The following is a 12,716-nucleotide window of genomic DNA, read 5'->3' as shown; positions in this document are numbered from 1 at the left end:
TTATTTATTTATTGTATGGTAAGCGTATTCAAACATAATTAAATGAAATCAATAAATTCTTAATTTTTGATTAAACGTGATGGATGCATGGAAAAGAAAATAGTCAGTATTTAGTCTCAAAAATTCAATTATTTACAAACATGAATAGTTTTGAAATAAAATTACAATACATAAGAAACTAGTGAAAGTGAGTGTCCTTGAAAGTTTTCTCTATATTTCTTAACTGGCAACATTATTTTTTGTTTACAAATCGTACCCAATCAAATATCGTATAGTTTACGTTCTTGTTTACGATTGGCTAAAATAAATGGCTGAATAACCAATCAGAATAGATTGCGATTAGCACGCCTTCTGTCACAGCGGAACAAAATCAAAACAGTCAACACAAAAAGAAAACAAAGGCTGTCGTGGGAGGTTGTTCTCTTTGTGAAAACTTGAAAAACTCGATAATTTTCCTTCGAAAGTGCGTTATTTCGTCCTAGTTACAGTTTAATCGTGTTGTGAATTTGTTTAGCGTGAATATGACGACTCGAAAAATGAACACCATCGAAGATCTGAGCGGTGAGTACATTTTGCAGACATAAATAAATAAAGGAACTTGTGTCAACAAAACTTGTTTGGTGCGTGACGAAACACTATTTACGTGTTTCTAATCGCTTTATTCACCACCAAAGGCTGCAAAACAACGTAAATTTCCTCATAAAACTTCAATAAACGTATTATTAAAAAGTAAGACGCAGAATACGAAGATTCCTTGTTCAATGTTTACGTTTTAAACGTTTCAAAATAACCAACATGGCGGTCGCGAGTTCAACTCTCGAGGTCAATAAATTAATTTGCGTCATAATAGAATAATGCGTACATGTTATGTGCTGTGATTAACCAATATTATAAATAGCCACGTCATATACATCGGAAGATATAATATAAGAACAACATTTTTATTTAGTTGTATAAATATTTCTACCTAAATAAAAAAAAAATATACCCGCTTGTATTTTCTGCTCGCCTAGTACACATATTGACTACACATCGATTTATTTATTTTTATTGATTAGGTTGTTTGTTTATATTTACGCTTATCTCTTTGTGTCGTAGGCAGAGATAATGCTTGTGCTCCTAATAACTAAATAAAAGGAATCAAGTGATTTTGTTTTCTCATCAAAATTAAATGGTGTGGAAACAATGAAATTCTTTTTTCATTCTAATAAGTTACAAGGATTGGCTCTAGAAAACTGAACAGAGAGGAGTGGAAGGAGGGTAGGGAGGCCTTTTCCCTGCAGTGGGACGATCACGGCTAAAAATAAATAAATAATAAGTTTAGGAGAAAGTATGTTGCATATTATATTCATATATATTATACTTATGCGTGAGCTTATGTATGTATGTAATTTGAAGACAATGTGACAAGACAAAGCCCGAGTGAATGGGTTGCTTATGGGCAGACGTGCTTCATCGTAGGCCGCATCATCACTTACCACCAGGCGAGATAGCGGCCAAACGTCGGCCCATTTAACATAAAAAAAAAATGTATATGTATAGGAGCGACAAGCACCGCGTAGGACGTCTACCCACAAGGTCGATATACGACCTGTTTAAGGTCGCAGACACCAGATCCAGAGCTGCGAAATACCTAGCGGGTTTACTGACGCCCCGGCTCGAAAAGCAGGAGTAGGAACGGGGTGGTTTTTAGTCTGTAAGAGTCTGACACTCCCTCTCGTCTCGCCCTAGGCGGGAGAAGTCATTGAATGATTATAAAAAAGACAGTCGCTGTATGCAGGTCGCTTCCAACCTTGCCATGTGTATAGTCATTGGGGTAGGACTGTGGGAGTATCAGACATTATGTAGCTGATAAAAATAGTCATCATCTTTCCTAATCCGTGCAGCCAGGGAATGGAACAATCTGCCGGCTTCTATTTTTCCTGAGAAATACAACCCGGGTCTTTTCAAGGTCAGAGTGAATAGGTACTTTCTAAGTCTGTGTGCTCCATCTTCGGCCACATCTTCGCTTCACCGTCCTGGCAGTAAGCGGGTTGGTGGCCAAACGCAGACTTATCAACGGTAAAAAAATAAATCTACCTTATTATTTAACTGACGGACTAAATAGAGTTTTAATTTTCATACCCTGTCTACTACCCTATTGACGTAAACCTAACAATTTTACGTATCTTTTTTAATGGTAAAATCGTCTTGTAAGAAATGAGAAATCTTGTTGTAAATATCATGCCTATTTTGGCTCGGAGCGCAATAGATATGTGTAGGTGGTCATACTATATTTAGCTCGCATAGTTAGTTGTTATAGAAAGTGATATTTTAAAGCTGAAGAATTTGTTTGTTTGTTGGTTTGAACGCGCTAATCTCCCGAACTGCTGGGTCGAATTTAATAATACTTTTTGTGTTGGATAGCCCATTTTTCAACAAAGGATATTTTGCTAAGATTATAAATGAGAAAGTTTGTGTGTTTGTTAGGGTCGATATGAAAGGAACAGGGGTAGATTATGGTCTGGAATAACACATTGACTACTTTTTATGTTGCAAGCAAAAGCTAGGCTATAAAACATTACGCTTGGATCAAGACTAGTCGAAAATCGAGTGAAACTGCGCAGGTATAGTTAAGTTTACATAAAGCCATGCACCAACAGGTGATCCTTCTGCTCGTTTACCGGCTTATACCATAAAAAAATTAAATACTTAAATGAAAATGAGATAAAAAAAAACCAACCACGTGGTATTTACGAACAGGTTTAAAACATCGTATGATGTGAAATGATTGCGAATTCGCTTTAAGTTGTCGTAAATGCGTAGTTCGCAAGCCGCTAAGCGAGATTCATGACTCATTCTATTTTTGTTTTCATACCGTCACGATATTATTATGTTTACTTGTATAATGATAAATCGTTCTACGTATTATTATCTAATGTAATATGTTCTCGGCTTTTCCCTTATTAGTTTGTGTTTTAAAATGGCAATAATCCTTTGGCCTTATGTGATAAGACCGCCTGTACACTGTGCTTGTTTTGTGTTGTCCTATGTGATTTTGTGGTGTACAATAAAGTATAATAAAATAATCTAATGGTCCCCCTGAAGTTGGGTTTTATAGGAATTTCCTAACACGGTCCCTCCGATTGTGAAATAAGTTCCTTATTTAAAGAGGGATCATCATCGCGAGCCGAGAGGGAGTATCTGCACCACTGACAAACCTGTCTAGGTGAAGGAAACCTGGGAAACTTAATTTCTAATTATAAGTTTAACACGCCTTGAGCAAGCGTGGTGATAAATGCTCAAATCTTCTCCGTGAGAAGAGGCATTTGATCAGATAGTGGCCACTTACAGGCTGATTATGACGATGATGACGAGAATGCTTCTTAAACCGAACATAGTTTAATTATATCGAAAATTAAGCAAAATAACACGAAACCTCGTTGCATTTTTTTAAATCGAACGAATCAATAAACGGATTATATCGATAAAGACATACGCATGTAACAAAGATAAAGAAAATAAATAAGGAAATCCAATTGTTTATCAATATCGATGTCGTTGTATACAAGTAATTGCTTACTTATTGAATGCACGATGATACCACAATAATTGGCCTCAAATTGGTCCTTATTATTGATAAGATAAGATTAAAATTACGCATCAGAACTTAATTGGTGATCTGATTTGGGTCACGTACTTAATACAAAGGTAGACTGCGTGGCAGAAACGTATTATAAAGCGTCCACAGGCCCGCATCGTACGCAACGCACGCAACGGATTATAGTTTGTCTCATATAGAAGCTTATACAACTGCGTCCACTGATCCGCATCGTACCGACCGCATAATCGGCAATGACGTCATACGGAATGCGTACGATTCGGGCCTGTAGACGCTTACCTTTAGAGTGCTTTTCGACCAGAGATATGCTATGTAGCTAAGCTACGAAGACGTAATAGCTAAGCTGTGAAACTATGTGACCGTTTCCACTGATACTAAGCTATGTAGCTGTGTGAGGAAGATGCGCAGCTCGGGTATGCGATGTTTTCCTTCACCGTTTATCAGTGGTGCCTAAATAATCTTAGAAAGTACGTATAACTCGGAAAATGTCACATTGGTACTTGCCGTAGGTAGGTTTCGAACCCGTACCCTCATATATGAGAAGCTTAAAACTAAAAAAAATACAATCCAATATCTACTTATTTAAATAATATTCAACATGGTAACTACACCATAAATTGAATGACATTCCATTTTACATATTAAACCAATGACTCCAATCGACTCCTACAATCGGATCACGCATGACATCACCGTCCTCCCGACTCCCATCATCCAATCAGCGTTGAAAGCAATTGTCGTACATAGACCCTATTCTAAATATAAAACTGCGGGCAGATTGAAAAATTGCTGCTATTTTCGTTTGAACATGCGTTTATTGTCAGTCTGAGTCGAGACGCGGTCGGGGTAACACGTGTTGGATGGTAATTGGGAATGAGTTTTGATTTTTTTGTTGTATTTAAATTGAATGACTGCACGATTTAGCTGCTGCGTAACGTGTAGCGGGTTCGATTCCCGCATGGAGCAACTCTTTGTGTGATCCACGAATTGTTGTTTCGGGTCTGGGTGTCATGTGTATGTGAACTTGTATGTTTGTAAACGCACCCACGACACAGGAGGATATACTAGTGTGGGGCATTGAAGTGAAACATATAATATGACCGTTTCCATTGATACTAAGCTATGTGGCCGTGGGAGGAAGATGCGCAGCTCGAATACGCATTGTATAAAGTATACTCTTTATATAAAGAGCATATCTTAGTTGAACCCCTTTCTACCAGTGCTAAGCTATGTGTACCAATGAATATGATTGGTGGAAGCCAAACGCATCCACCGCAACGTAGCATATATAGCACATCTCAGGCAAGCTTAAACTAGTTATTTGAATGCCTAAACCTATATATAGGACACAATGAGACGTGTGGGTAGTAAAACAATAGAGCGCTTGTTTCCAAGTGGCACAAGCTCTGACTGGATCGATACGTCATGAGTTGTTCTCTCAAGAGGTAGGCACAAGTGTGAGGGCGTGACTTGCAATGTAAAGCTAAGTAAAAAGTACTCACTTATCCGTGTAGCACGTAATGTATCAGATACAGTATCCAGTGAGTACGTAGGCCTGATCCGGAGCTGCGGACTACCTAGCGGGTTTACCGGGGCTCCGGCTCGAAAAGCAGGAGTAGGAACGGGGTGGTTTTTAGTCAGTAAGAGTCTGACACTCCCTCTCGTCTCGCCCTAGGCGGGAGAAGTCATTGGATGATTTTCCCCCTCAAAAAAAAGCACGTAATGTATCAGATATCGTATCCAGTGAGTACGTAGGCATGATCCGGAGCTGCGGACTAGCGGGCTCACCGTGGCTCCGGCTCCACAAGCAGGAGAAGGAACGCGATGGTTTTAAGTCAGTAAGAGTTTGACCTGTCGTCTCGCCCAAGGCGGGAGAAGTCATTGGATGATTTTCCCCCCACAAAAAAAATAAAAATAAAAGTGAGTACGTAGGCCTGATCAGATCCTAGCAGGTTTACCGGGGCTCCGGCTCGAAAAGCAGGAGTAGGAACGGGGTGGTTTTTAGTCAGTAAGAGTCTGACACTCCCTCTCGTCTCGCCCAAGGCGGGTGAAGTCATTGGATGATTTTCCCCCCTCCAAAAAAAGGACTATACATTTGATAGAAATCTTGGCAGCAGCATTCTCTGATAAACCTGAACCTTATTTTACCCCGAGGTTATGGCAAACCCTCTTATGTAGAGAAAGCCCATAGTCCACCAACGGATTTTCACTGTCAAAAACATCACCAAATAGATTGTAAAATACAGGAAAAATCGCGCTTTATAAAAACTAAAACAGTTAACAATATTCGTACGCGCAAATATTTGTTTTGTTATCGGCGCTATCGACCGACCTTGCGCGAATATTACGCGCGTGGTGCGCGTGTACGCCACACGACATGTGGTAGGTGGTATAACGCGCATTAGTTTATACGTAATCTAGTTGTAATGCTAATTGCTAATCATTTTATCGGACCACCTTGTTTATTGTTTTAAAATGTTTTCCCACACTGGCATTTTTTCATGTATCGTGAGTTTTTTTTATTTGAAGGGGCAAAATCATCCAATGACTTCTCCCGCCTTGGGCAAGGCAAGAGGGTGTGTCAGACTCTTACTAACTTAAACCCACCTCGTTCCTATTCCTGCTTTTCGAGCCGGAGCCCCGGTAACACGCCAGGCAGTCCGCAGCTCCGGATCAGGCATCAGCCCTACTCTGGCCCCGTCTGTGGTGGTCTGAGGGCTCTTTGAGGCGAGTGAAACGCGACGTGCCATACGCATGGGACGGACGGTTGATACGGTGACTGGGCAGCCGATGCGGCGCAACGTGTAGCGACTTGATTGACTTGACTTGATTACTGCACTGAGCAACTCTTTCTGTGATACATTAATTGTTGTTCCGGTTCTGGGTGTCATGTGTATGTGAACTTGTATGTTTGTAAACGCACACATGACACAGGGGAAAATCCTAATGTGGGGCAAGGTTTCCCTTTTGAGAAAAACAAAATTGAGAGATGTCCTACTCCTCTGCTTGTCTCATCAGCGATAAAATAAGCATGATGTCTTGTGTACGTACTAGGAAATCGTTAAGTCATTAGTTCATTGGCTTTGATTGTTTATACTCATTTATTTGCAAATCATCATCACTTGGCATTATTCCAACTACTTCAGAAACATATTTTGGATATAGTATTAATGTTTGTTTGTTTGTTTAAACCTCCCGTGAAAACTGCACTTTTTTGCTTAAGGATTGGGATGGCCTGATCCGGAGCTGCGGAAAACGTAACAGGTTATCGGGGCTCCGGCTCAAAGCAGGAGTAGGAACGGGGTGGTTTTTAGTCAGTAAGAATCTGACACTCCCTCTCGCCTCGTCCAAAGCGGGAGAAATAATAATAGAATAAAGTGGTTTACCCCTTTCAAAAAAAGGGATTTGGACGCATTTCTATAGGAATTTTATGAAATCTTCTGTAAAACGACATCTTAAAACTTGCTTTTATAAGGGGAAATAATCCACTGATTTATCCCGCCCTGGGTAAGACGAGAGGGAGTGTTAGACTCTACTGACTAAAAACCACCTCGTTCCTACTCCTGCGAAAAGCAGTCCGCAGCTCTTGCAGCTTTTTATGTGCAGTAGTTCCTCTGCCATAAGGGGGTGTCTGTCATAATCTCTGCAGGCAGGCGGGTTGGACAAGGGAAGAGGGGGAGTAAGGGAAGAGCAGGGGTGTCCGAATGTATGATGATGTCACCACAAGACACGTTGATCTATCTATCGGATGATGATTAAGACCACATTTATATTGCACACGTATTGCAGCATTTGTAGCGCTTTGCCAAAAACGCAGTTAATGATACGTAAACTCATTAGTAATTGGTACGTCAGTTCTAATTAAAATAAATCACACTACTTGTAATATTATAAATGTGAATGTTTGTCCGTTAATCATGTTGAAACTACTGAACTGATTTTGATGAGATTTTGTATACAGACAGTGTTTGAGCTGATTTCGTGGTAGGATACTTTTTATCCCACGGGAATGCAGGTGAAACCGCTGGCTAAGAAGCTAGTAAATTATACATATACATAACTAGCAAACTCGGCGAACCCCGTTTCGCCACCAATGATTTGTCCGTTTTCCTGCTTTTCTCTTTAATTTTCTTTGCTATAAACCTCACGGAGCCCGAGATCTTGCCAACAAATGCAAAACCGTGAAAATCGGTTATAGCGTCAGGAAGGAAAACCCGACTTATTTTTGTACATTATTGATTATAGTCACATCTATTTTGACTTGGTAGAAATAATTAGATGTTTTAAAAGCGCAACAATTTTTTTTATGGTATAAGAGAATGCACTTATGATGTTTCGGGTGTCCATGGGCGACGTTGCGTAGCCTCTAATTTAATATCTATACAATATACATACAATATAACACCTACTTTCCACCAATTATTGTCATAAGTCCCATGTAACAAGGGGTGAGTCTCCACAGACCCGACACATTACCAGATAACCAACCCACTATTTGACCTTCAATATCGCAGAACAAAATGCTTTGTCTCACCCGTATGTCGAACCCGGGGACCTCGTGCTAACCATGATTACTTCTTATCTCCTACTGATAAAAGGGAGACGTGATTTCACACACGCGGTCTGTTAAGACGTCTTGATAAGAGATCGTTCAACTATGAATAGCTTGTGACTGTCTGACAGTCCACTGCTGGTCTACGAGCCTCATCTTCGGCCATCGACGGGTCGGCTCGACCGGAGTGATACCACGGCCGCACAGAAAACCGACGTGAAACAACGCTTGCGTTGTTTCGTTGTGTGAGTGAGGTTACCGGAGGCCTAATTCCTCCCTTCCCAATCTTCCCAATCCCCGATTCCCGAACAACAACCCTTAAATTCCTAACCCCCAAAAAGCCGGCAACGCATTTGTAACGCCTCTGGTGTTTCAAGTGTCCATGGGCGGCGGCGATTGCTTACCATCAGGTGATACGTCTGCTAGTCGGCGTGTTCCATAAAAAAACTACATAAGAGAGTTTGCCATAATCTCCGCAGGCACCGTTAGAGATCGTAGTGTAAACGGTTTAGGTTTATCAGAGAGCGCTGCTGCACGGTATCTGTCTAATATAATCTTTTACTTGGTTCTTCACATCACTTTAACAGCGAGTGGCAGTCCACTGCTGGACTATGAGCCTCATCTACATAAGAGGGTTTGCCATAATCTCCGCAGGCAGGCGGGTTGGAGATCGCAGTGTAAAAGGTTCAGGTTTATCTGACTCTGTTCAATGTGTAGTCACTTAGTCGGGTTTACGGTACCCACTCGAAAGTCACTTGATATCTCTCCGACATCTGAAATCTGAAATTTCCGACATTCAGTAATTTGAATTATTTGAAGAGTTTTTTTTTTTTGAGGGGGTGAAATCATCCTATGACTTCTCTCGCCAGGCAGGCAAAGCGAGAGGGAGTGTCAGACTCTTACTGACTAAAAACCACCCCGTTCCTATCCCTGCTTTTCGAGCCGAAGCCCCGGTAAACGCACTAGGTAGTCCGCAGCTCCGAATCAAGCATCAACTGCTGGGCCCCATCTGTAGTGGTCTGATGGCTCTTTGAGGCGCGCGCAGAACGCGACGCGCCGCATGCATGACTGCTGGACTATGAGCCTCATCTACGTAAGAGGGTTTGCCATGTTCTCATAACGAGAGACTTTATGGTGTATGGAGATCACTTATATGATTTAAATGAAACTACAAGTAGTACTCGTCCACAGAAGCATAATACAACCAAATATTTCAATGAAAACCGAAAATTTAAAAATTGAAATTTTTAAACAATAAATTATTTTATAAATCAAGTCTGTGTGTCTAGGAATGTTACGGACATGCGGCGCGGCTGTTATAGAGAAGAATGCACTTTTTGGCTTACCTACTGGGCCTATTTCGCTCATTTTTCATATTATATTGTCAGCCAAGATGATAACAAACATGTGGTTTAAATCAAGACATAGGTGGAGACCTACGTATAAATAAAATTGGTGATTGATGTATTCTAGTAAATACAAAATCCACGAAATTTCTCCCAGACAAAGAAACTATGCTGTGTAAATCTGCTCACCGACCTTCGTGAAGGGCGTATAGTATATAGGTACTAAATACATCTGTGAAGGTCGACGGAGGTCGCCCCCCAGACGTCTGGACAGGTCGATGAACTTTCAGCAGCTTTCAATTCGTCTCGGTAGAGATTTTTGAGTAGATAGTTTATATGTGAGGAGGTGATAGTGTAGGAGTGACGGTCTAGCTTAAGTTGAATGGAAAGGAGTCTTTTGTAAACATACGCGCTGTTGAAACCATCACAGGCTACCTACTGCCTTGTTGGTCGAGTGGTCGCAAGTGCGTCTGCCGGACTAGGGGTCTCGAGTCGGGCAAAATATTGCTGGGCTGTTTTTGGTTTTCGAAAAATTTTCAGGGGTAGCACGGAGCTCGCTTCATTGACGGTGCTTCTCAATATTATGCTACTTTCAAATCACATCGACAGCCTATAAGTGGCCATTGCTGACCAATGGCCTTTTCTTAAACGGAGAAGGTTTGAGCATTAATCACCACGCTTGCTCAATCCAGGTTGGCAATTTCAAACTTATAATTAGAAATTATAAGCCCAGGTTTCCTCACGATGTTTTTCTTCACCGTTTGTCACTAGTGTCTAAATAATCTTTGAAAGTACATATTATTATAACTCGGAGAAAAATTCACAGCGGTAACTTTATACTCCTTTTACCGGATTTACCACTTTAGGAAAACAAATTGTTTTGTTTTGAAGTATAAAATACCTACGTCGTCACCTTTGTGTAAAGTCAACATGTTATTATACTTATCATCTAACTTTCCAAGGTCATCGCCTAATCTTAGATGAAACGGATCTGTTTTTAGCAAAACAATATTGTGGCGAAAACATCTGTCTTCACTTACATACACACTCACAGGAGATGCAATCCTGTAGGGCTACTCCGGTTCTCGAATGCGAAGTTTCGTTTAATCTTCGGCCGTAGGTTTTATTGATTTACTAATAGAATTACTTGAAATAACGTTTTATTTTTAATTTCAAATCTAAACATATTTATTTATCTTTATTTCATTCGTTCATTTTTGTTCACGAAAGTTCGCAATAAATAGAATTGTAGTATGCAATCTGCAAAGTTTTTTCGTTCGTTCGTTGAATTAGAGTAGGCCCCCTGATCTCGTGTGATAAGCGAGATTGATTTTTAGGTAACTGTGAGTACAGAGTAAGTGATTGCCTCGTTGTTCTAGTGGTCGCAAGTGCGATTTCCGAACACGGGTTCGATTGCCGTGTCGGGCAAAGTATTGCGAGCTTTTTAAGGATTTTCGAAAATTCTCAGTCTGAAATTTTGCTTAGTATATGGCAATAGCCTCACCTCCTATTACATGTTACTTGTTACACAAATGGTGAAAAGTGGGTGTACATTGTATAGCATTACGTGCCGCAATGTGCACCTCTGCATACCCCTTCGGGAATAAAAGGCGTGTGGTTGTGTGTGTGAATGAGTAAAGTTCTTTAAGAATATGAGGATCTTTAACACATTGAACGCCACGGTGGTCACCGGTGACCGACGTTAGCGGAGGATTTGCCTTCAACAGTTTTCTATTGGCCGTCAAAGACTTAAACTTGAGTAATGTCATGACCTAAGCCAATATAAATGTGCGCAATACTATTTGTTTGTTTAGGATAGATATCTGTCAGATAAGGAAGATTTTAGAGACGGTTCCAGTCTAATCTTACTTTCGATAAAATCACACATCACATTAACAGCCTATAAGTGGCCATTGCTGTCCAAAGTCTCTTTTCAGACGGAGAAGGTTTAAGCATTAATCACCACGTATATTTTGTTTATTCATACTCTATACATATACATAATCAACGGATAACGTCGTAAAATCCTACATCGCACTAATGAAGGTTACTTGCGAATAAACATGGCTAGAAAAACGACGATGTTCAAAAACAAGACAGTCGTATAATTAAGTCACTACCGCAACGTTACGCCTTTTTATTCCCGAAAGGGTAGGCAGAGGTACGTGTACGTTACGGCACGTAATGCCGCTATACAATTATACATTAAACTACTAATAAAATAAAAATTCTTCCATACCACACAAATTGAAAACGGAACTAAAAACAACTCCGTCGGGTATTTTAAAATATTTCCACAAAGGTCAACGCCCTTCGTTATTTGACTCGGAAAATTTCATTTTGTTTTCAAACTTCGTCGCGTGCAGACGTCTCAAGTGTTGATCGTCGCGATAAAAGTTGTCTCTAAATGAAATGTTTTCGTTGTTTTTGTTGTTTCCCCTTGGTTTAATACGTAAATATTATTGTTTATCGATTTGTTTACCTGTATTCGAATGCAAATAGACAAGTGCATTGTTTTCGTAGCGCATAATTTAATGCGTATAATGTAAAATAGAAATTGTATTCATATTGTTTAAATAGCTAAACAGATGATATTGTTAAATTGTCCCCTCCAGGAAGCCAGTTTCAAGGTTATTGATGCTATTTGGCGTTGTTTTCGTTCATAAATCTGAATACTAAGCGCTAAAATCACTTTTTCTTTCTTCTGGCTTTTTTCCAACTAGGTTTGTAGGCAATGAGTGTCACATACGGCCAAATGCAATAATCTATAGAACAACAACACAACACTACAACACGCCTTTTATCCACGAAGGGGTAGGCAGAGGTGCACATTACGGCATGTAATGCCGCTATACAATGTACACCAACCCCTCCCCCTCAAATTGGCTAAATTAATTCGTTCTACTGGTGTGTCTACGCTTAACTCTTAAACTGCGTGGCAGATCTAGATGAAACTCGCCATATAAGCAGACCATGACCTGAATTAACATATGTTGATATAAATCGCAGTGATGTGGGCGAATTATGCGGGCGTACCGTTAGCCTAGTCTAGTATGACAATTTGATGCATCAAACTAAATGTGGAAGAGCCATGCTTCGGCTCGACCGGAGTGATATGGGAGCAGAAAACCGACGTGAAACAACGCTTGCGTTGTGTGTGTGTGGTTACCGGAGGCCCAATTACTATCCTTCCCAATCTTCCCTATTTTCCCAATCT

General features: G+C 40.3%; 1 protein-coding gene across 1 annotated transcript in view; it reads left to right on the top strand.

Annotated features, from left to right (window-relative positions):
* Positions 1–368: 368 nt before the first annotated feature.
* LOC126911830 (BCL2/adenovirus E1B 19 kDa protein-interacting protein 3-like) overlaps positions 369–12,716 on the top strand; it is a 50,208-nt gene continuing 37,860 nt past the window's right edge. The window contains exon 1 of the mRNA XM_050700787.1: positions 369–561. Coding sequence (XP_050556744.1) covers positions 522–561 — 40 coding nt within the window. The 5' untranslated portion in view covers positions 369–521. The remainder of the gene's footprint in view (positions 562–12,716) is intronic.

The sequence above is a fragment of the Spodoptera frugiperda genome, chromosome 19 (assembly GCF_023101765.2).
Source record: "Spodoptera frugiperda isolate SF20-4 chromosome 19, AGI-APGP_CSIRO_Sfru_2.0, whole genome shotgun sequence".
In the NCBI taxonomy this organism is placed as follows: domain Eukaryota; kingdom Metazoa; phylum Arthropoda; class Insecta; order Lepidoptera; family Noctuidae; genus Spodoptera; species Spodoptera frugiperda.
This window is presented reverse-complemented; position numbering and strand designations above follow the sequence as displayed.